The 25278-nt window shown below is 44.8% G+C and overlaps 1 protein-coding gene across 4 annotated transcripts in view; it reads left to right on the top strand.

Annotated features, from left to right (window-relative positions):
* The window catches only part of FGFRL1 (fibroblast growth factor receptor like 1), a 176548-nt gene that overhangs the window by 27732 nt on the left and 123538 nt on the right, over positions 1–25278 (top strand). Inside the window, exon 1 of one of the 4 annotated variants that reach the window (XM_069856518.1) lies at positions 11339–11372. The exons of the other annotated variants lie outside the window; for them this stretch is intronic. Coding sequence (XP_069712619.1) covers positions 11354–11372 — 19 coding nt within the window. The 5' untranslated portion in view covers positions 11339–11353. Of the gene's footprint in view, positions 1–11338; positions 11373–25278 lie in introns of those variants that run through there. 4 annotated transcript variants of the gene reach the window in all.

The raw sequence follows: 25278 nt of genomic DNA, 5'->3' as shown, positions 1-25278 counted from the left end.
GCATTAGGAGTGCTGGGGTTTCTAATGCAGTATTTCTTTGGCTTATTTCCTGCCCAGCTGTTGTCCTCTCTAGCCCCTTGTTCTCTGGACAAGCAGTGATGTGGTCTACAGCTGTGCAGAGGTCACCTGCAGCTCTGCAGTGACCACCTCAGCCCACTCTGCTCCCCAGGGGGCTGGGGCTAACCATAGCCACTGACTGTCCGTCTTCTGGCTTATCCAGCGTTGGCTCAGCTCCTGTCATGGCCATCGAGAGCTTTATCTCTGGACATGGTGTTTGATGAGGCTGTCGTGGGGCAGGAGCACTTACTGGAAAATGATTTATACTAATTAGGTGACTTGGAGGTTTCTTGTGGAACAGTAGGAGGAAAGACACAGAGGTCAGTTGTCTTCATTCTCCAAAAAGCCGTCATCACCTGATAAAGATTCAACTGCCTTAGGTTTTGAAGAGGATATTTCATGCTGCTTCAGCCAAAATGGGGAGTGAAGACTTCAATCTTGTGACCTTTGTTCTTTAAAGAGCGTGTCAAGTTTTGGCTGTGCTGCTGGCCTTGACTTTTAATTGTTGAAGAGGATGTGAAATCAGCCCCAAGCCTTTGTGCTGCAGCTTACCCGGTGAGAGAGGGGAAGTGCTGTGCTTCTCTGCACACTGCTGCCACAATTTAATTTGAAAAAAACATAACAGGCTCTCCCTCTCTCCTCTCCCCCAGTGACCTACATCTTAACAGCAGAAATTAAAACACAATAAGAAAAAGATGACGATTAGGAACGGGAAACCTGATGATATCAATAGCTGTGTTTTCATGCAGATTGTTACACCATGATGTAATAGGGGGTTGCCCTTAATTTGGCTTGATTTTTGCATAAATTTCCTCCCCATATGATGGACCTAAACTGTATTGGCTTCCTCAGTGATGGCATGTGCTTGTGAGGCATCAGAATTTGGTCTGACGTGGCTGCCTAATTTCCCCTCATGTCTCAGAACCAGTTCTCACTCTGTTGTGATCCGGCTGAAGCTGATACATCAGGTTCTGCAGAGGAAGGACGCAGCAAAGTGGGTTTGTGAATGGCTGGCATGACTACCCCTGCCACCTTTTTCTGTGGATAAATCAATACTGAGCTCAGTGAGGCTTCTTTCTACCTTATTGCCTGCCCATCACGTGTTGCTCTGATGGGGTAAAAGAGACTTGTGGTGGTTTGCGATCTCCTTTAGAAGCCTGTCTATAGAGGTGCCTGTTCACCACATAAAGCCATCCACTGTTGCTCCATACCTCTTAAGTGTGTCATCCTCTAATTACCTGGCATCCTCTTCTTGTTCCCTGTGCTGGTGTTTCCAAGGAGATCCTTGGAACCCGTGCTCCATTGTCTTTTCTAGACAACACAAATGATTTATGGCCTTTCTATGCCTGTTTAGCCCTTTTACTTGACAAATAAGTACTAATGTATGGCTCAAAATTTCTGTGCTTCTTTGCACAGAAGAGTCAAGCCCAGGAGGTGTTTTCTCCTTTTTTCCCCAGCACAGTGACCCTCTTAGTATTGGTGGTGGGTAGTCATTTTTTGGCTGACCTCGCCAAGGATAGTCCCCAAAGCACTGACTAGTTACTATCTTGGTTTCAGGGTTGCTGAGATATGTGCTGCAGGGAACAGCACTCAGGAACTATCTTTTTTCTTGACAAATGTCTCCTTACAACCTTGCTGCTCGTGTGGGTTATGTGATTTCCAAGCTGGCCTGGAGCCTAGAAGTGAACTCATAGGCCTCAAGGAGCAATAAGTGCTACAATATTTTAACCACCCCAGCCAAACTGTGTGTGTTGTATGTGTGTGCGCACACACACATACATGTGTATGAAAGCACCTTCCAGTAGACCAGCTATCTGGAACGATAAATCCACCTGGCCTAGCTTCATTCAATAACTGTATCAGCTGTGATGCTTTGTTTTATTATTTCTTTTTTTGATAAAACCCAATGCAAACAAAGGTATTTCCTCCTGAAAATAGCCTGAAACTGCACAGATGTCACTTGTAGGTATGTGTGAGTAGAACGAGTCTCTCTCAAACTTAGCTTTATGTGACAAGCAAAGGAACTGCTGGGAAAGCTGAGGTCTGAGCTGGTACCTTTGTATAAGCAAGATGTAATCAGTACACCTCTGAAGTCAGCTCCCCTCGTTCCTCTTCCAGGTGCTGCCATCTTTGCAAGGGTCATGGCAAGGGGATTTGAAGACAGTGAATATGCTTGTGATGGATTTGGAGGTTCTCTAAACAAAGCTTCTAACCTATAAGTTGGAAACAGAGTCTGTTATTTTATACTTGCATTGTTCGCTCCTATAATTGGCTCTGGAGATGCTTGGCTAGCTCCTCTGAGAAACTAAGGAACTTGTAAAGGTGTTGAATGATTCAAATATGAGCGGAAAGGACCTGTGGGTGCTTCACAAGCCCATTAGGAGTGAAAAGCCTGTCTTATGGTACCAAAGCAGTTTTGTATCTGGCTAGAGCCCAAGAATGAGTCAGGAGAGAGAGAGGCAAGTTTATGCATTTGCATTTTCCAAATGTCTCTTAGAGTGTCCGATCATAGGGTTGATGAAGGCTTTGATTTGGGGTGACCCTTATTTTACAGTGTCTGCACTCATTGCACAATTGCTGTCTGAAGAGCCTGTCAAAAAGAGTCTTCGCATAGAGTATGCGAGAGTATGGGCTAGAGGACCTGGTATGGGAATCATCTGACCTGTTCAAAGTGCCTGCATTATCATGAGATGAACAGTCTTTCTGTACTTGTGGTACGGGAAGCTGAAGGGAACTTACTTGAATGTAGGCAGCTGCATTGTGACTATTTAGGCTATTATTTGCTTTCCCAAACACAGATAACTGGTAACTGGTAGATCGTACCCAAGGCTCTCTTATCCTGCAAAATATAAGCATCCCATCGGTTCAGTGTCCTGTCTGCCAGCTCCACAGAGATGACCTGGGGCACCCTGCGCTGGCCTGGGCGTCCTGTATTCGGAGTGACTCAAGGCTCTAAAGCCAGGAGAGCAGTCTTTCGTCATTGCACCTACTCATGGCTCTGCTGCTGATTTATCCTGCTATGGTGGCAGTTCCTTTCATAATTATTGTGGGCCTTGGAATATTTCCTTCTTTTATGACCATTTGAAGAACTAAAGAAATGGGATTAGATGAAAAACCTCAATTTTATATTTTTAAGTATTTTTTTAGTCCTAGATTAAGATTTTTCTGCATAAAACCATTGTAAACTTGCTGGATTACATTCACCAACACCAAAGTGTGGTAGGCAAGAAGGCAGTATTGAGAAAAACTATTCAGTTAAAACTGAGTCTTGAATTGATGTAAATGAGCAGTACTCAGCTGCGGCTTCAGTGTCCTGCATCTATAACCATGATGCTGATTTTCATGGGCATTATTGTAGAGCAGGGCACCATTCTCCTCTGGGCATCTCCTACAGAGCTCTCAGAAGCAGAAGCCACTTCTGAAAACCTTTGAGTGCAACATCTCTGAGACTCCGATTTCTACCCACCTCCTCAATGTAACACATTTGAAAAATACAGTGGAAAGTTTGAAAATGTTGTTAGATAGACCTCCAGAATTTCCCATTTACCACGTCTGTCCTGCCCTGACAAGCCCTTGAGCTGTCTTAACTTTTCTCTACCAGCTTCCTGACAGAGGGTGCACACCACTTCCCAGAGAGACTTCTGCCAGTGCCAGGAAAGGAGACAGCGTTGCTTTGCTCAGAGTTGTCCTTGTGCTTTTTCCTCCCTCTTGTTACTGAGATAAAGAGTCCGTGAAAGACTGTGCAAAGCACCATGTCGGTTTAATCACTGGACGAGGGAGAAACTAGATATGACCCGTTAATGCAGTCACAGTCCAAGCATGAAATTAAGTGGAGGTGGGGGTGGATGCGACAGGGAGAAATGCTGTCCATCTCTCGGGCATGTAGCTGAGAGTTTACAGAAAGTGGGGACTGAGTGAGTGCCCTTGCAGAAAGCCTCTTGGAGTCTGCAAGACCAGGGCTGCTGTGTTTTGCAATTATTGCACATAATAACCCAAAGTGGCTCATGCTGCAGTTTTGTGTGACGGTATTAAATGGCTCTTTGGGAGAGTGTGCGTGCCAGCTACAGCTGGTGAGGAATCCCATCACTTTAAAAGGGGTGAAAAAGAAGAAGTGAGAACGAAAAGGTTTTCTTTGTGCCTTGAGGGATGTGAGGATAGTATTTTCCCTGTCGCCCCAGAGATCAGTGGAGAGTTACACTCACTCAATCCAAACATCAGAGCCGGAGGCTGTATGTTGACATGAGATTTAATGCAACCTGTCTGCTTAAATGCTCCTTGAAACCATGGGGCTGTGTGGTGACTACTTCGCAGTCCAAATTGCTGTGAAGCAGTGCTGTGTACTGCCAAATGGTTTCTGTCCTTCAGCCCGCAGCTGGAAGTGTGATTGTGTCTAGCACTGGTACTTTTAGCCTTTGCAAGCTGGTGCCACTGCTGAGAGAAGTGGTTCTACCTGCCTGCTACCCTGTAGCCCCTACCAGCCCTGTTCTGCCTCTCCCTTCGTACTGCTATAAGCAGTTGTAATAAACTGACCTGACTTAAAACCACGTGCAGTCACAGCAGTGATTTAGACCAACGTGAGTTGTGCAACTACAGCCCTGTTCTCCTGTCATGGTTATCTCACATGGATGCACGATGAGGCTAGATGAATTAGAAGCGGTCTGGGAGCTCAGCTCTTTCATACAAAGCTCTGATACACTAATGCATCCCTCTGCCTAGTCTGGGGGGAATTGGCCAAGAAGTTGTAACAGGTTGAGGTTTTACTGCCTGTCCTGCAGACCCTCACACGTAGATGGCTAGAAAGATCCAGAGTACTGTTGTGGTCCTCCTCTCTTGGGGCTGTGATGCACATGAGCCATGGGATTTTCTATTGGTGTTGCCTATTACAATAAATTGTCATTTCAACTGTGGAAGTAAGGAAAAATTACTTACAGGAGAATGTGATTCAGTACCTCCCTTGCAGTTGGAGGAGAAACCTATTTTGGGATACTAATTTTGCTATCAAGTCTGACTTTTTTGCGTTTTCTGTAGTGATTTTAATGTGCTCTTTAAGCTTAAAAATTGAAAATTGTGTAAATTCAATTGCTCCTGACAATACTCAACTTTTACTAGGTGTTATGGATATGACATTCTTTTCTGATGTGACAATTATATGGGGAACCTGCATACAAGGCTGTTGCAATGATACACCATGCCGCCTCAATCTCTGCTGTTTAATTACCTTTTCTATGTTTGCATACGGAGAAAAGCACTTGCCATCTCTTTCAGAAAGAACAAACTAAGCAGAATACTTTTATTTGCACCTCCTTTTTGCGTAAAAGGGAAGGATGATTTTAGTAGCCTCAGCCTACCCTCTGAGCTCTCTGTGTGCTACCTTATTCAGGCAGCAGTCCTGCTGTTATTCATGAGTATTTCACCTTGTAGTGGATAGGTCTTCAAATGCTTTATAGAGGCAGTTGGCACTCTTTTCTCTGCTTTACAATTTGAAGGCACAGGGAAGAGCTTTCACTAAACCAAATAGTAAGGAAGAGAGAATATGACCCACCTGGTAGTCAGTGGCAGTGTTGTAGGCTGGTGTTAGGTCACTCCAGCTCAATCTAGTGCTGTCTGCTCTCCCTTCCATGGCTCTTCACTAGTTATTAAGATACATAGAAAGAACTGAATTTGACTTATCTTATTTTATGTGTATAGCCTACAGGGCACAAAACTAAGCATGTAAATTTGCAGATATACAGCCAGGTCCCCAAAACAGGACCATGGCCAAAAGAAATTTCAGAGATAAGTGAAGACAAGGAAGCTTTGGTGAAAGGGTCTTCTTCCATGTGCTGGAGAATTTGGTGTTCTCACTGCTGCTTCTGAAGCTGTGTAGTAGCATTGGGCAGATCATGTTAGGGCTCTGTTTTTTCTTATTCTTAGTTATTTTTGTTAGTTCTCTGAGAGCTTCAGTTCAGCCCTGGTTGGTCACCTTACCCCTGCTGCTCGAAGGAGCTTTCTCTGAAGTATAGGAAGCCACGTGGCTGTGGCATTTATTCTGACTTTATCAAATAGACCCTCTGCGTCTCTATCAGTTTCTAGCTTGAAGCCAGACAGGTTAGAAAGTGTTGTAAAGCAGCATATATTGCCTTTGGATGTAGTCCTTGCTGCTGCTTTTTCCATTTTGGCATGCTGTCTCCCAGCGGCCAGACAGCAGGTCAGTGCCTGGCACAGGGGCGTCTCAAGCAACGCACAGATCCATGTTATTCATCCAGACTGGTGATCTCTGCCATCCTCCAGCCTGGTCCCACAAATTCCCCACTGCTTCCTCTGCCCAGAGCCTTTGCGTGCATATAGTGGTGAGGGATGGGGCTGTGCAGAGCGGTCTCCCTGCCAGCCCGTGGAGTGTTCTGCCAGCTGCCCTGCTCCCTTCGGCTGACAAAAGCTGGGGCTGCTGTGGGAGGAAGCATGTGCGGCTCCCACGGGGAAAAGGAGAGCGAGTACTTTGTATAACTTGACAGGAAGGCCTCTGCTTGACAAAAGAGTGCTGCTGACAGGCTCCAAAAAGCAGCCTGGGGCTTATATTTCCTGAGCCAGCAAGACATCGTGAGCCTTAGTGCAGAAGGGTTAAATAGACGGGAGTGAGAGCATGATCCTTGGGTGTTTGCAGACCTTGGCAGGTGGGTTAACAACCTGTGCATGGCTCTTTCTTCCCGAACGTGATTTTTCCATCCATCCCTTCCAGCCTCTGGTTTCTGAGCAGCAGCTGGGGCATCAGGGATGCCGGCAGCTTGGGAAGTGCTTGCCAGATTTTTCACTTCCCCCTCTGCTCCCCGCCTTGAGGCTTGCACAGCAGTGAAGTAATCTGTGACATTCAGACAGCGGGAAGGGGAAGCCACTGCAAAATAAAATAACAGCATCAGGAAGCGGCACTGCGCTCTTTCCCGCTCCCAGCTGGGAAATGACAACACTTCATTCAGCTGCTCAAAGGCTGTCGCCGGCTCAGCCCTAGCCGAGCGGTGCTGGCTAATAACTTCCCCGGCTGCCCCGGCTCAGCGCTGCTTGCCCAGTGGGCTCAGGGGTACTGGGAAGATGAGACAGGCGAGATGCCAGCAAAGAATCACTTTAACAGCAGGAGCCGCACAATAACACCTGGCAAAACAGTTGCCTGGGTTTATAGCTTCTGTGAACACCCCGGAGGGTGTTTCTTTTACATTTTAATTCCTGCTAGGTACATTTTGCAGGAAAGCCGGAGCTCCCTGCTCTTTTTTTATGGTGGGTGTTACTTTTACAAATGTATTCCAACCCAACATTTCACAGCCCACATCCAGTGTGTAATGTGTCAAAGCGAGACCACCGGAGGCAAGCTGACTGCTTCAGCAGGTGCTGTGTGCGTTCAGAGAGAGGTTTTTCTCTCTTCCTCCCTTTCCTGTTTAAAATCAACCCCTGGGTGCAAGACACTGCCTCTCTAGACAGGTGTGTGAGTGCAGGAGGCTGGTTCTGCATTTCATCCATGGTTTCTTTTCGAAGCCCACAAAAGTGCAGGGAAGTCAATGAACCTTCTTTTGTAATTCACCCAAACCAACAGCCAACAAGCAGTCAAACCATAGCTGCCAGGCAAAGGATGCAGGTTTTTCCTAGGGTACTATAAACTTAAAAGAGGCAGTTTTGTGGATGCTCAGGTTTGTTAGCACCAATTTGACAGTGTGAGAAGGACGTGAAAGGGAGTGTGTGAGAAAGTGAGGGTATCATCTAACTGCAGGCATCTAATTTGGGTATCTAAGTGAGGACTCTGAGTGGTGTCTACTCTGTCCGTTAGCTACACAGGAGGGTAAAGATAGGCAGTGTAAATAGCTCTAGACATCTGAGCTTACAGGACAGACTCTGGAGGGAAACAGTGCTGAAAATGCCATTGCTTTAATGGTCAGAACTGGGCTGGACAGTGCACCAGTGAAGAGCTCATGTGCTGATGAAATGCAAGGGCTTGTAGCAAAGGGTCTACTCTCTCATTACCCAGCGCTGCTAATCTAAACCAGAAGTGTTTCCCTGTCTTCTCTAACAGCAAGCGATTCTTCAAAAATAACCCATTTTTTCTCTCCTCCAGTGCTCCTTCCCTTTCTAAAACATTAGGGGGAAGAAAAGTCCTCCTGGCACATTAAAACCGATGAACAGAGGCTGATGGCATTGGCCAAGCACCTTAACATCGACAGCAAGATCCACAGACTTGAAATCCGTAAAAGCAGATTATATTCTTTGTTTATGTGCAACTGGAATGTAAAAATAAGGAAGGCAAAGCCTCCCTTGTTAACTGGAGTTGTAAACCACAGATCTGCTATGGATTTAATGTCTCTTCTCCTCATCTGAATCTGAAGGGACACAAAGGATTCACTGCCTGGTGATGGGTTTGAGGCTCCCAGAGGGTTTCTGTCTACTGTTAGGGATGCCCACAGTTTCAGCTCTGGTGGGCCTGTCTGTGGCTGCCCACAAGCCCTCTATAATCTTGCGGTTCCTTTCTGACATCGGCCCCTAAAAACTGTCTTGCAGAAATTACAAAGCAGAAATGGTTTCAAATAAATGCATGGGTTGCATGCGGGTCTGTGCTGCCTGGGGTGGGTGGCCTCGCTGCTGCCCTCCAAACCAGCCACCTCCAAACCTTGTGCTGCCCTGGGCTGAAGCTGGTGCAGGTTACTTATGGTCCTTGTGCTGCTAGGTGGGCACTGGTGGGAGGTGGAGGATGCTATGTGAGTGGCTGTTCCGAAGACTGCTCCTAGAGGATGGTGTGGATGAGGTTGCTGTTTGACAGCGGTGTTTAAAAAAGATGGTTGCTTGATTGGCAGCAAAATATCACCCACCAAGGACTCATCAAGATGGGTTTTTAGCCCAGGATGCGGCTTGTCTTCTAGGGATCCTAGACGAGATTTTCCATGGACTTCATCCATCCACTTTTGGGGATTAAAATGCATTGCTGTTAGCTGTTTGTTTGGGGTTTTTTTGGTTGTTTTTTTTTTTTTCATAGCAGCTACATTTCTTAGCAGGCACCCACAACTTAGGAATTTCAAGGTAACAAAGCTGGTGTAGCCCCACAGGTTGCCCCTCCAGCTTCCAGTCTCTCTCTTTGCATGCTGTGACTTGATAGCTTTACCTGAAAGGTGGTGTCATCTCATCACTGTCCTGGACGTGTGGAAAGGAGTGTAACTCCAGGGTGCAGCATAGCCATGTAAAATACCAATCAGGTCCCACAACTTACTGACAGTTTTAACGCGCTGTGATTGAGGCTCTACTCACCCACTGACTGTGGGGATTGTCACTTCTGCCCTTCAGATGGTTACAGCCTGAGTGATTACCCATCTGCATGGAGTCATCTTGCGCTCTCACAAGCATGACAGAAATGTCTGAACAGGTTCCTGTGGGTTTTTATTCGTTACTTTTGAATATTAAAGCCCATTTGTGTTTTGTGCCTGTTTTTTATCATCCAGTCTCCACCAATGTAAATCCTTTTGCAATTGCTTATGTTAATTCTCTCACTGGCTATTTCTTTTCCTCTGCCCCTCATCAGTCTCCTCAGGCTTCTCACGTGGCAGTGCACCTAAATCCTGAGACTGGCCTTTTCACCTTCATCCCAAATCCACACAAAACGTTTGCAGTTTTACTTGGCTAGGTGCACTAAGCAAGCAAAGGTATGAGATGATGTCACCATCTACTGATGGTGCTGTTTTGGTCCTGTTTTGGCAAAGAAAGCAAAAATGCAGCTGTGAGCTGTAAAGAAATGGCCCCTGACGTACATCTGGACCAGTGGTGCCCCAAAGCCATGTTTCCCTGTACAATGAGTCTGATTTTAAAGTGTTTGCTCACTTACGGTTATGCAAACCTGTGTGAAGGTGGTGTGACCATCCCTTGGGGCAATTCCTGCCTCTGCGATCAGCCTGCTGTGGGACCCTGGGCAATTTATTTCATAGCTCTGTTCATCTTCCTGTTTTATGCCCATTTGCTCCTTATGGTTGTGTTCTCTCATTGTGCTTTTACACTGTACCTTGTTCAGACAGGGCTCTGATCCTGACAAGAACCTTGGGGTAACCGCCATAATAATCATGATGTAAAACCCTGCTGTGTTGATGTGACATAGCTTCAGCCTGCTTTGCATCACTGTAAATGACTGCCATGGGTGTAGCAGAATGACAGATATATATATATTCTCTCTTTTCTGTGTATGTAATTCCATTAGCTCTGATATAGAGATTAAAAAAAAATCAGAACTGTTTTCCATCATAAATTGGAGTCACATCCCGTTGAAGTGAAGGTGCCTCACAGAATTGTGTGGGCTTTGCTGAGCTTCAGACCTAAACAGTCCTCTTGAAAGTAAGGTTTTCCTTTTGAGACAGTTTCTGCACTTCAGGTGTTGCTGCTGCTCCACATTAATCCAGATTTCAAAATCTCTGAAACTGTATCTGAAACAAAATACCTCTCTTCTGCCTACCTCTGGATGGCAGGAGGCTTTCAATACCCCACCGTGTGGGCTGGGCGTGATGTGGGCTTTAGAGGGAGCAGGCTGGATGGAGGGACACGACTCAGGGAGCCAAATGATCTTGGTCATAGAATCATAGAATCACCAGGTTGGAAAAGACCCACCAGATCATCGAGTCCAACCATTCCTATCAAACACTAAACCATGCCCCTCAGTGCCTTGTCCACCTGTCTTTTAAACATCTCCAGGGAAGGTGACTCAACCACCTCCCTGGGCAGCCTGTGCCAGTGCCCAGTGACCCTTTCCGTGAAAAATTTTTTCCTGATGTTCAGCCTAAACCTCCCCTGGCAGAGCTTGTCTGCCTTGAATGAGCTCCCCATTCAGCCCAGGTCAGTGAGCTCTGTGTGCAGATAAAGAGCTATTCTGGTAAAGTGCACTGAGAGGACGTGTAAATGCAATGTTTAACATTTATGCAATATATACCCATGACTGAATCCCCTCTCCCCTGGAATGGGAGCTTCTAATCTGTTTTAGGAAGTGATCCTCCTTAAATAAAAAAAAATCATGCAAAGCTGCCAGTAAAGAAATGGACTGGTCTGACACGGAGGCAGCAGCAGCTCTGCTGCGGGGGCACCTGGTGCTTCGCAGCAGGCGGAGACACCACTTACCCGCTGACGGCTCCAGCTCATTAATCTGAAACCGCTATGTGCCCGTCTTGGGATGGTTTTTAAATAGCAAGTCAAGAGGGAAACCACATTTGTCTCAGGGCTGAAGAGGGAGCCAAGCCTGAGATAGTGCCGCTTGCCGGAGCATCTGGATGGCACGGACGGGCAGGTTTCCCTTTTCCTGTTGTCCAACCTCTGCATGTGTTTTGGCTTTAAAGGTGACTTTTTCAGGTCAATGCCTGCTAGCGTGAAGGTCAGGGGATGAAAAATTGGGAGCTGAGGCAGAGAAGGACCTGTACGTCATTCTCTCTGTGATCTGGACCTGCTGCAGTGGCTGCGATGAAGAACCAGGTTGAGCAGTGTGGTTGGTAGGGTGTGACGTGGTGGTCAGGGTGCGACGTGGTGGGTTTGACATGACATGGTGGGTAGAGCATGGTTAAACTCCTCATCTTCCCAGGGGGTCCGGTGTATGTGCGAGCTAGTGCTGGCCACCGAGGGTGTGGGAGAGGGCAGGATGGAGAATGGAGAACGTCTTGGAGACAATGGCGTCAGGGCTGTTACCGATAACACCAAGGTTTTCAGGAGAAAAGGGGAAGAAGTGTGGTTACATAGAAGCAAAATCTCTGAAATGCAGTGTTTAGAGCCTTGTTTTCTGGTGTTTGCAGTCCTTTCAGTTGGCCAGGGCCACCCCTTGTCCCATCAGGTGTCACACTCTTTCCTTTAAAAGTGTGTTTATGGGATTTGCTGCATTTATGCAGCAGAAGTTGCACTGATGAATGAGACCTCAGAGCTAAAGCAGCTCCCTTGGGGTCAAGGGAGTGGGATCAGTCTCTGCAGAAAAAAGGGTGGAGGGACCCCTCTAAAGTGGTCTCTTTCCAAGGTGGGAGGAGATCATAGTGAACCCCACATCCCAGTCACTGCAGTCCTTGAAATTGCTTTTGCTTAACCTACTTAGCAGCCATTTTCACCCTGTGGAGGTTCCCTCCCTTATCCTGGGGATTAACTGGGGCGTGCAAACAAGGCTAAGGTGAGTGCTGGAGCCTGATATCTATCTCGATATGAAGGAGTGCCGTGGTGGGTCTGCTCTGTGGCTGGGATGCCTGCACACTCTGCTGTGGGCTGCAGTCTCACTTGTGTCCTCTGAGACATGAGCTCTATCATTTGAAGTATATATCCACTTCTGTGGACCACGCAGATCAGAGGAAAACCTTTGGCCAAGAGTACTCTCCTCATTTATTAGAGCCTTGACAAGTTAAATAGAGCTAGAGATTAAATATGAATGGGACTTATGTTGGAAAGATCAACCTGAGAGACATTAAAGAAAAGGGACTTAAGTCAACAGGAAGGTGGCCTAATTAATGGAAGGAAAATCTAAGTATGGGGCGTGCTGTTGATGTCCTGATTCCTTTGCAGAGCAGAGAAACCGGGGGTAGGATACCTGAAAGAGATCTAGCAGATATCGCATCACCCTGCTTAGGGGGGAGCTGCAGCCATGGGTAAACAGCATGGTTTTAAACATTCTTACAAATTTTTCTGAAAAATTAAACAAAAAAAGCTGTCCACTTTTGCAATTTAAGTGCTATGAAATTAGTGGATCCTTTCCATGTGCTGACATATTTCACCTGTCTGTCTGTCTTTAGTTATTAATTGCTTAGGTTGCTAAACACAAGTTTCTCATTTGTTATCTTTATTTATTATCAATACTTGTCTGATAGTATGCATGGTTGTCAAATTGAGCTACTTGTTACCAATTGGTGGCAGATTTGTTTGTTATTTGCATGAGAATAATGTTCTGCTGCCTGTTTAAATTAGAGTGAATGTGCAGTCGTGTTAATGACAAGCTCAGGATGACTACAGCTTTGTGTTAGCATAACAGCAAAACTTGGACTACAAGCTATTTTTTGCCATTGCATAGGAGGTTTTTTGGTAATTAATGGTGTTTTTTGTTTCTTTTTCTAAGGCACTTAATGAAAAAGTGAATGCCATTTTAAGGCTATTTCTTTAGCAAGGAAGTATATTATAAATAGAAGGCAAAGTTCTTCATTCCAAGAAAGCACTGCAAATCTGGACCACATTTGCTGACTTCAGCAGAGTCACACTAGATTTACACAACACACACATTGCAGCTGGACTCATGTTTTGTGTACTTAGAGAAAGTTAAGTCACCACTAGAGGTGATGGAACATTTTTGTGAAATGAAACTTCCCTGAAATTGTTTTTGTATTTTTGTTGAGACCAACATGTGAAGAGGTGGAAGTTTTAAGGAAAATGTAAGTAAGAATATTACAAGAGAGAGGCCAAGCCGGATGAAGAGGAAGACAGTGTGGTGCTCTTCAACTTGAGTTTAGGTTGCTGCCTCAGGATATGGAGCTCCAGGTTCAAATCTCTGATCTGGCATGAAGTATACTTTTAAAAGAGGGAGAGCAAGGGACAGTTGGCCCTGCATCTCTGACATTCCGTATCAAGACTGTAACCTCATTCCTGAATAAAAGCTGAAATAAGAGTAAAAAAAAAGAAGAGAGAGAAGAGGGGTCTCCGTATTTGACACTAGCTGGTGCAGTGTGTGTTTGTGCATTGCCTGCTGTGCTTGTAGAGTTAAACAGCCTTCCCTCTAGTGTCCCTTGTGGCAGCCTTTATAATTCTGACAGTTTTCATGGACACATTTTAATTGAAGGTACAATGGCTATTACGCAGTCTTAGTATCGAACGTGTTTATTCATGCACTGTAAAGCCAGAGTGTTTGTGTTCTCTCCACACACTCCATGAGAACTTAAAAGAATCACACGAGAGCTGAGGTGGGAAGGGACCTCTGGAGACCATCTAGTCCAAAGGCCCTTCTCAAAACAGGGACAGTTGGAGCAGGTTGCTCAGCGCCAGGTCCAGTCTGGATTTTGATATCTCCAACATGGAGATACTTCCAGCTTGTCCTGATGCGTGGTTCATCCCCAACTGTAGGACTATACATGTTCCCTTTTTGAACTCTTATGAGGACCCAGTTTGCCCATTTCTCCAACTTGTTGAGGTCCTTTTGAATGGCAGCACAACCACCTGGTGCAACAACCACTCCTCCCAGTTCTGTCTTCTGCAATCTTGTTGAAGGTGAACTCGGTCCCGTTGTCTGGCTGGCACATCATCCATCACTAGCAGAGCTGCGTGCATTCCTTTCGCTTTCTTACAAAGAGAACAGTTGCAGTTGTCTTGCAAACCAGTGGCTTGTATGACAAACGTGGCCCAACAGTATTTGTAGTAAAACTTGCATTTATGGGATTTTATTTCATAAGGAATGGGCATGAATTGAGGGCGTTATCTGTTATAGCTACATGCTAACTTTTATGTGGAGCAAAGGCTTTTGTTAAATCCAAATCCAGACTTACAGGTTTTTGGTTTTGGATTTGGATTGCATGACCAGAGAGGTCTGTTTTCTGAATTTGGTCCCATTTAGCATGGGTATCACGAAAACAGGAATGATATTACAGCAGCGTGTGGTGGGGTTTGGGAGCCTTTTTATGCTTTCCCAGATAGTATGAATCTGATCAGAACAGTCTAGATAATTCTAGCATCTTGGAAACGAGTTCTGCAGCTGAATTAGGATTAAATCTCAAATCCTGAAACCTAAGCAAACCGAGTCTGGACCAGGACTCAAGCACTACTGCTTCTGCTCAAGTTAGAGGGCTCTAGTGGTTTTAGGGCTGTAAGATCATAGAATAATAGATCGTAGTATCACTAGGTTGGAAAAGATCTCTTAGATCATTGAGTCCAACCATTCCTATCTGCCACTAAACCATGTCTGGCAGAAGAACAATCATCTAATACATTTTTTTTTAAAAAAAAAGCAAGACTCAAAAACCTCATTGAGGAGTTGAAAATTCTCCCTGTCTTGTTGCTTTTTCTATGCACCTTTTAAACATGGCAAGGCGGGGGCTGTCTCTCCCTGAAGTGCAGAGCCTCTGATCTTGTTGGCATCCTTGATGGTGCCCAGGTCTCATTGACAGAGAGCGTGCGACTATTTTTGTGGGCAGGAAACCTTACCAGACCCAATAGTTTGGAACCTGGACGTGCTTCTGAGAGGTAGCCAAGCTTTCCTAGAAGTAGCCTTTTGCACCCTTGCTGTTGAAATCTCCGTAGTAACATCCTAACCTTGCTGGAGTACAGCCTTTTCATTGCTTGGATATGCTAGGAAGCTTTTTTTTTTTTTATTATTGCTTCCCTCCCCAAGTTGGTTTATTCAGGCCCTCTTAGGAACAGGCTGTCCTTCTGGGTCATTTCAGTGCAATTAGATATTAGGTGTCAGGAGCAGATAATGGGTAAATGTGTATCAGGTAAATGCGTATCAGGGAGATGACACTTAGCTAATCACTGGCTCTCTTTATCTTACAGGCTGTTTTAGGGGAAAACGACAACAATGCAAAAAAAAGGTCCCACTGTGGCGCCTGCGGCTGACGTTGGCTGCATTTACTTTGGGATTGTGTTGGCTTTTCCATTCTGGCTTCACATGGTGCTTTCCCAGTGGCTTCGTTTTTACAGCTGCCCCATGACAGGAGCAGGAGCTGAGTGGCAAATGAATGTGGCCACAACTCTGGCAAGATCTCATTGTCGGCACATTGTCTTCCGCTGGATCACTTTCATGTTGTCTTGTGTTTCCCTAGGTGTGGGGTATATGGGAAAAGGAGATGAGCTATTAGGATAATTAGTATCATCCATGAAACTTCCACATTTTATATGCCCGCTACATCAGAGGAGTTTAGGGTTGAAGTTGCATCTTTAAGCACTTGGGTACATTTAAACACTTGATTTCCTGAATCTCCAGCATCCACCTAGTTTAGGTTTCTCCTTCTGAGATCTGTTTCAGAGAAAAAAAGAAGTATGTTGAACAGAATCTAGGATGGCTGACCTTATACACACAGATTATTTTTTCAAGCATTCTTTGCCTGAAACTAATTACCTCATACTAATTAGCCCTTTGTAAGTGGTGAATTGTTGGGGAGGCAGCTGTGGATGTTGTCAGTCAGGCTCCAAAGTTTAGCTCCTGGTGACATGAGAAGCCCAGTTGAGCGTCTCCAATTTACATGAGGGTTGTTGTTACTCTGAGGACTTGCCCTGGGTACAGCAGCTGGTTGAAACAGTGAAGAAAAAAACAGGAGAAACTGTGTATGTGTGACAGTTTTGGGAAAACAATTTTAAAGAGAAATGGAAACTCCATCTTCCTGCTGTCCCATGCGAAAAAGAAATCTCGCCATGTAACTTCTGAATTGCAGGAATTCCTGGAGCCCCAGCAAACCCTGTCTAATCTCTCCCAGTCCCTCACATATCGCCTCTGAATGTTTTCAATGAGTTCCCAGACCTCGTGCTTTCTTACTCCTGATAACTAGCCATTGCTGGGATGCCAGAACCACTGCATTGCATAGTTCAGCTATCAACAAAAATATAGTGAGATAAAGGGGATGGTTAATACCAGAGTGTCTGTGGAGATGTCAGAGATACTCAACTGGCTTTCCTGGAGAAGTTCTTTAAATGGGTCAAGTTACTTTGGGAAAACAGTATCTAGCCCTTTTGACAGTGTGAACATCCATAAGAACATCAAGCAAACATTTCCTCCTGTTGAAGAGTCAGGCAGTCATCACATATATCCTTAGTACTTCAGAGTCTTGGCAAAGTTATACCACCTTGTCAGGGGCTTTCCGAAGATAGCTTCTTCTGTGATGAGCATGTTTGGAAAGTTCTTCGTTGCAACTGAAGATGAAAACCTGGCCTGAATGCTGGGCAGTGAGTTCTTTTGAGAATTAAGCCCATAAAAAAATGAAATTTGATAGAGGAGCTGAAGGATTTATTGAAATGACTGAGCAATTGTTAGATCACAGATGCCAAAGAGGAAGAATAGGGCTATTGGGTCTTCCTGCCAGGTCAGGACTGTTCCCTGTAGTGTCTAGCCTAGCAACCTGTTCAGTTGTTTTGAGTCACAGTTTCCATTGCTTCCCCCTTGAGACTGTTGTATTTCCTGATAGGAAAACTTAGTAACAATGAGACCTTACTGCAAGGCAAAATTTTCTTCCATCGAATTGCTGGCTAATATTCTTATTCATTTTAACAGATGATCAAAACAGAGAGAAAGGATCCTATGGAGTCCCTTGGAGGACGTGCCATAGCCCGCGGTATTTTCACCAACGCAGTTAAATGCAGAGTGCTGGGGAATACATCTTGGCACTGATGTGTTCTTGTCTGTACATATCCCGTGGGTAGCTCAGACAGCTTGTGTAGCCTGATGTGAAGAATGATACCAAATGTGTTTTGTGTTAAGGGCTGCAGCCTGTGAAGTTGGAAAACGCAGGAGTGGTGGTCTTGGTATTGAAACCAGTTTCTGGGAACCAGGATGGGTACAGTCTCTTCCTGACTTTGCTAATAGGTTGGGCAAATATCTTTAAGCCACAGCGAACTCATGAGTGAAATAACAGTTTATTCCTCCTTCTGATCCATGTCAGAGAGATGCTCTGGCACTGTGACCCAAATAACACCATTTGAGGCACCACTGCATGTGACAGAGCAAATGTGGTCTTGGTATGTGGAAAGTGTGGGGCAGAGTGTTTCCACTTCATTTCTAATGAAAGACATTTGAGCTAAGGCGTGCATTTGAGATCAATGCAGAGCACTGCTGCCCACTAATTAGTGGTGGCTTGATCATATTTGAGCATTTTTATCTGTTATGGGCAAAGTCTAGAGAATGATTGGAGTTCCTTGTGCTTAAAAAGCTCTGGAGAAGCACAAAAGACAATGATTACACTAGTTCAGGATTTTATCCATGGGGCTGTGGATCAGCATGGGTCTTGTATGTGTTTGTGCTGAATAGCAGGGGGAGAAGCAAGAAAGAAGAGCCTGCGGTCACCTCCTCCATTCATGGGGATGCTACGCTTCACCATTTATGGAGGGGGATTGGCCTCAGCTGTGAAGGCAGCTGCCAGTCTGCCCCTCCTGACTGTTATTTAATGCTTGTTAAATGAACACAACCTTTAGTTTAGGTTCAGCATTTCACTTGATAGCTCTCTGTGCAGCCACTGGGGCTGGGAAAAGTGAGGGAAGAAGAATCCCAAGAGCAGAATGAAGACAGAGGAGAGTAGTAAAGGAAAGGAAAAAAATATAAGGACATTGTTTCTAACAGCACTTAGTGGCCTAGATTTTCCTTTCACAGCTATTTCAAAAGTCTGCTTTATTGTAGATCCATTCAGCTTTTATTGGTATATAGTACACTGTGTAGTAGCAGCCACTGTTGTCTGCTCAGCTCTTAACATGATACTCTGCCAGATGGCAAGAATATAAACCTGCATTTGTACTCGGGAGTTGATCAAAGTTTTTTTGCTGTTGTCACCCCCGTAACATTGTCACAGATGTAAGGCCACTACACCCTGGCTCTCATCCCTGCAACCTCCCCATGTATAAATTCAGGACAGTGCCCCTTTTCATAGCAATATAATGCCCACATTCCTTAAATCCCAAGAATAGCCCTGTGCAGGGGAGGATGCACTGAAGGGTTTTGCCAGGAGTTTTTTAGACAAGGCTTGCGCACAGGTGAGTGTAGGGAGTGAAGTGGTTGGGAGGAGCATAGATCTTTAGTAGGTGTAAATCAGTGACCCAGTTAGTGTAGCTAGGTTGATTTACTCCACTGGAGAATCCGGCTTGGGATCTCAGCAGGAATCCCCCGAAGGAAAGACATTTGGGAGTGATTAAAGAAATACACAAGGCAGTGGTTGTTCAGTGGTTTTGGATGAATAAAACCTTGCGGAGGAGAGAAGCTGTTTTGGAAGGGGTTGTGGGACTGTGCATCTATATGGAGTAAAAAGAAATTTTACCCTATGCACAGAGCTGAGGCAGAGGGGTGGCGTGGGGGTCCTACTCTCTGCAGATATTGTAGTTTACTCAGAATTTAATTCATTGTTACTGTTCCATCTGCGTCTTTCCATCATTTGCTGGCTTATACACCCTGTCCTGACATTCTTTTCTTGCTGAGTGCATGTATATACCAATATGGTTCTGTAAAAAGCTCTAGTAGCCTTAGATGGCTGCACTATGTGCTGGGCTCAGCTCCTTTCCCTGTGGTAGGAGCGCGATTGTATCATGATCAGCCTCTCTGGTTGTCATGGGGAGATCATTTACATTACAGCATGAAAATCCTGGGGTATGGTCTTTGCTCAAAGGGAAGAGAGGCTTTGGTGCAAGGGAGGGAGGGTGTCCTGTGGTCAAAGAGGTTGTGTGTTCACAGCAGACAGAGGTAAGCACAAGCAGAGAGAGAACAACATGAGCAATTTTATTCCTCCTGCCCTGCATGGAAACAACTTAGACTCATAGAATCATAGAACAATCAGGTTGGAAAAGACCCACTGGATCATCGAGTCCAGCCATTCCTATCAAACACTAAACCATGCCCCTTAGCACCTCGTCCACCCGTGCCTTAAACATCTCCAGGGAAGGTGCCTCAACCACCTCCCTGGGCAGCCTGTTCCAGTGCCCAGTGACCCTTTCTGTGAAGAATTTTTTCCTAATGCCCAGCCTAAATCTCCCCTGGCAGAGCTTGAGGCCATTCCCCCTTGTCTTGTCCCCTGTCACTTGGGAGAAGAGGCCAGCACCCTCCTCTCCACAACCTCCTTTCAGGTAGTTATAGAAGCAATGAGGTCTCCTCTCAGCCTCCTCTTCTTCAGGCTAAACAACCCCAGCTCTCTCAGCCGCTCCTTGTAAGACTTGTAAAACTTGCAGTTTTGAGGAGGAAGGGATAAGGAATACGATGTGCAGGCGTTTGTAGGACTAGGGAGAGAGCTGCGGGCCCTGGGTGGGAAATGAAAAGGGTCTGGAGAATTTAAGCAGATGTCAATACTCAGTCTGTGCTGGTAGAGGTATGGGAACACTGGTCTAACCTGTTAATTTAGATGTTTTTTACAAGACTGCACTGTTGTAATCCACCTCATGCTGCTGTGAGGGGAGATGATCCCTTTCAACATGCCAGTCTGTATGAGTTGCCTCTGGGAAGCTGCTGTTGATGCATGGTGTAAAAAGGGCAAAAGCTGCTGGTTTTATCTTCCTGGCATTTCAAAAAGTGGCAAATTTCTCTCTCTCTCTTTTTTTTTTTAACAGTTTGGGTTTTTCTCACGTTGATGGGGAGGAAGGAGAAGCAGCCTGGTTTGGGATGATTTATGGCTCCAGGGGTGGCTAACTTTTTGGCGAACCTAGCAGGAATAGCTCCTGGAGCATGCCAGCTGTAATCTGCCAAGCTTTCGAGAGATACACTGAAAGAGATAACGTTTTATTTATCCTTGCACAAACAGGCTGTTGGAAAATGTGCCTGTTCGAGACAAAAGAATTCTCCCTCCTCCCTCTGCCCCCTCACCCCAGTTCAGGCTTCCAGGGAGCAGCTGGGCTCTCTTACTCCTGCAGTCCCCATCAGCTTCAAATTCACTTCCCTCAGGAAGGTTTTGATAAATGCATTACACTTTACAACCAGCCAGGGCTCTAATTGCCAGGAGGATTATGATAAGCTTTTTTCTTGTTGTTTCCAAACAATCTGGAGTGTGGCTTGTCCTCCCGGCGTGGAGGCCCCCCCAGCCTGACTGTGGCTGAGCCGAGAGGAAGCAGCAAGGTGCCATATTCACCCTCATTATTGCATTACACTGGGGGTTATTTGGTTACGATCCAACTGCAGCGTTGTGGACCAGCAGTCGCTGTAGACCTTTGTGTGAGCTGTGCTCGAAGGGAGGTTTGTGCCTAAGCAGCTTCTCCATCAGCTGCCAAGTGCCCTGGCACCTCAGGGGTCTTGGGAGTCCCAGCACCAGACCTGCCTCATGAGCCAGCAAAGTGGAAACTCAAAAGGTCTGTCAGTGATTTCCTTTCCCCAGCCATGTAGTTGTTCTGCATGTATGGTATTTTTTCATAAGGATGCTCTTACTCCTTTGCTGCTAAGTTTAGTGGCTGTGGTCTGGTTAAAAAATAATGCAGGGGAAAAAAAGCAGAACTGCCATAAGTTGTGATCAAAAAATAGGGAAGCCTACACCATTAAATTGAGAGGATTTAGAATCATAACCATAAAGCCAAGAGGAGTTTGCCAGGAGTTGTCAAGTGACACAGATTTCAACTTCTTGCTTCTTCTAATTTTCTTCTTTTAAAGGTGAACAGGCTTAGGTTACTGTTTTGATGGTTTTGGCTACAAATAGATTTCAGAGGATTCCCACTGTGACAGCTGTTATTAGAGTTTTCTTTGCAATTTTTTATTGATTTTATTTGTAATATATTTCGAACTCTTTACCATCAGCAGAGAAAATGCTTCATAAGCCCTGTTTAACCCTTAAATAACCCAATATGGGGTTGATGTACCTGAGATCTTTTCCAGGTGATGAATTCAAGGACTTAGTAGCCTAGAGAGAATAAGCTAGTTTAGTGGTTACTACTCTTATCTGGGATGTAACAAACTGTGGTTTAAATCTCTGTGCATCAACAGTATTCCTGCCTGACCTCAGAGAAATCCCTTTTTTCTTTGTCATCACCAGCATGTGGATGAATTTCTCAGGCATGAAATGAGGATAATGTGGCTTCACAGAAATAGTTTGATTGAGAAGCACCAGGTTGTCTATGATTGGCATTGGAGAGATGTGGCATCCATAGAATCATAGAATCACTTGGCTGGAAAAGACCCACTGGATCATCAAGTCCAACTATTCCTATCAATCACTAAACTATGCCCCTTAGCACCTTGGAGACACTGAGACAGAGCTTTCCAGCCTCCAAACGCTATGCTCTGGTTCCAAAACTGTTAGGGATATCCTTCAACAAAGATGCATCCCGTGGACCCTTTCAGAAGAACTGTTAGGAAAGTTGCTGTAGGTTGATCTTTTTAGCATAATGCTGTGTGGTTTCCAGCTCAGTGACTGATCAGCTCATGCTACTGGTCCCCATCTGTTCATGCTTGCTGGTAATTTCCAGCATAGCTCAGTGATGTGCTTTTGGACAAGACGAGTTCCACTTAGTTTTCACTTCTCTACGTGGTTGGGATAAGCCAGTGAAGCTTTTTTCAAACTAAGCATCACCTTTTCATGTCTAGAAAATCAGTCTTCATATCAAAAGCGGATTCTCAGTTAGTTGACATCTTTGATTAAGAAATGTTGCATTTTACCCAATTTTCTTGGCTACTTACCCGCCTTCAATTGCTCGAGGCTTTGAGGTTTGCTATAAAGCTCCATATAGTACTAAGATTGTATTCTTGAGCTTGTACTCACCTCAGATGACACTGTACAGGTCTCAATATTGTTGTGTATGAAAAAGAGTATCAGACAGCTTGCTGTCAAGTGGCCTTATTTGCCTTTTTTTTAGACAATGTGTTTGTGTCAGCTGGGTTCTGTTCCTCAGATGCCTTGAGTATGAACAGAGCAGTCCAGAAAGCCAAAAGCAGCATGACACACGAACAAGGAAATATTCAGGGAACTCTGAAGGCGATGAAAAGCGAAGTTATTCTAGATAAGCTCTGGAACATACTGCCATGAGATAATACGAGGGCCACGTGCTGGCTGGGATTAAAAAATATGTAGATATGTTGATAATGGGAATATCTGCTCTCATATTACCCATTTTTCTTTTTTGGAGGATGTTAATCCTGATGCTTTAAAGGCATATGCTGAATGCTGAGAATACAGTTATTTAAGGAGTGTTTTGCTGGTATATAATGGTATGCTATGCAGTCAGTGGCTTCCTGGTGTGAACATAGCTGCTACAACAAAGCCATGGTTTGGCCCACACAGCTAAAGCATCCTCTGAAAATTTAAGAAACTGCAGGTTTTCCCATATAGATTGTCTACACTGGAGCTTGCTCAGTCAGTCTGGGATCACTCCTACACAGCCTCATCTTTACAGTGATAACACCCTTAAGGATGGTCCCCTTCCATCTCTCCCTAGTCCTGTCCAACACATACTGTTTACTCCTGGCTTTCTGGAGGTAGAAATGCATGTTGTCTCATCCAGTGTTACTGGTTTTTGGAGGTAGTGCTGAGATGGTGGTCTAGCTGGCAACATGCTCAAATTGGGAAAGTGCTCAGGTGCTTCAGGAAAGTGCTGAGCATCCTCATGTCCGTTTACACTCACTAAGAGTGACCTTTGATTAGTGTGCCCCTGGCAAACACCTAAGGGAGGCATGATCACAATATAGTGATGCTGTGCAAGCTACTGGTCTGGGGACCAGTTGTGAAGTGCAAAGTGTGACATAGGCATCTCTTGTATCAAGGGGCAAATGCGATGGATTATGAAATGCTATGGTTGCTGGTAGTGAGGAGCTAACCCATGATGGGTTAGAAGGAACACACCATCAACTTTGAAAAGACCTTTCTAGCCCCTATGCTTGCAGCTCACTGCTGATTAACTTCCATTTAGCTAGTGGGGGAAACAGATCCTGCTGTCTTAACTGCCCTTCTTAAACACAGTATATGACCAAAGCCGCTATCGCATGCATGGGGAAAGTAAATATGTTACTTGACTGGGTATTTTGAAGAGTGCTTCACTCTGAACTAGAACCACTAGCTTTGGACATGTGTGTTCTATGTGCTTCAAAACTGATTAGAGATGTCATGAGAAGACTTTCTAATAATTCAAAGGGAATTGCATCAGTATTCTGACCCATTGCAATGTCCTGAGAGCTCCTCTAGCTACTCTCTCATTTCAGAACAATCCCATTTGTTTTTAACTCCCCTTCCTTGTCCTCATCACCCTGGCACTCCAGTTTACTTAGCAGATGTTGGCCCAAACTTTTGAAGCAAGGGTAAACAGAGCTAAGGTCAATCTGAGAAACATAGCACCCCAGGAGAGCTGCTGCTTTTCACTGCTGCTGCGAACCTGTATCCAACTGGAACTGGATGGAATCTGAAAAGCCTTGGGTAAGATTAGTCCCTAGGAGGATAGCAGGGCTTATATCTGAAAAAAATCACACAGAACAAGAGTGTGCAACCTTAACATGAACTGAGTAAAGCTATACTCTTCTCATGTTTCCTCTTTTTTAAGACCTTGCATTTTGTATTCACAGCCATTACCATATGAATCAATGATTAAAAAAAAAACCCAAACCAAATATCTTGATAAGAATCCAACTATATTTTACCAGTCCATCCTATAAGGTAACCAGAGAGAGTTCCTTTCACTCCAGCCATTGTTGGTAACACAGATTATGTTCTTCAAAGACTGTCTGTCTCATTCAAACACAAGGTCCGTATCTTGGCTGAACATTAACGTTACTCGATAGGCCCTATGTCCAGCTCCACCTTGCCCTTCCTGGCGAATTAGGCTTCATTGTAGAATCACAACATGAGCAAAGGGAATAAAGAGCCTTTGTGCTCCTGCTGGGTCCATCCCCTGAAGCTGATCAGGGACCAGGATTGATTACCAGGCAGGTAAAGACCTGATAGCCTACTGAATCTGTATGAAGACCCCCTTCTGAAGACTTCTTCCTCTTCTAATTTGCATTTCAGGTCTCCGTCTCATTTCAGAAATGATTTTATCTCTCTTTCACTACAGTGCAGACTGGGAGAAATCCTCATGAGAAGAGGCAGCAGGGACGGCATAAGCTCAAAGACCACTCTTCTAATGCTATACGAATAGATATTAAAGACATAATATGTTATTTAATGTCCAGCAATGATTAGTTCAGCTCCTCTGCTTCACAAGTACTAGGAATTAGCATTGACTTATCCATCCATTGAATGTATTTACAAACACAGAAAATGGCATTAAACATTATTAAAGTTGCAAATCAAGGAACTGAAGGAAATGTACTTTTCTGCCTTAATTTGGTTTATGTGTGCATATGCCAAATAATAGAATTTCTAGTTAGATGTTCTCCTACTATTTTTATTTCTCGTAAGAACCTAGTTACGTGTTCCAGGCTTGGAAAATACTTAGCCTGAACAGTTCTGTTTGGCAGAATTATGAGCAATTAAATTTCTGTCCTCTTCAGTTTTAACCTCTTGATTCTCACCATATCTGCAGAGACTCGTGTATGGAAGTCCCCTGTGTAACTCCTTAGTTTCTTTTGTTTGGGATAGCAATAGCCCTTGAAGAAATTTTGTATAGAAAGTGTGAATTTTTTTTGGAAGGGATATTTCTGTTTTTAAAAAA

This window comes from Phaenicophaeus curvirostris, chromosome 4 (assembly GCF_032191515.1).
Source record: "Phaenicophaeus curvirostris isolate KB17595 chromosome 4, BPBGC_Pcur_1.0, whole genome shotgun sequence".
Lineage (NCBI taxonomy): Eukaryota > Metazoa > Chordata > Aves > Cuculiformes > Cuculidae > Phaenicophaeus > Phaenicophaeus curvirostris.
Note: the sequence above shows the minus strand (reverse complement) of the source record. Positions and strands in the feature narration are given on the sequence as shown.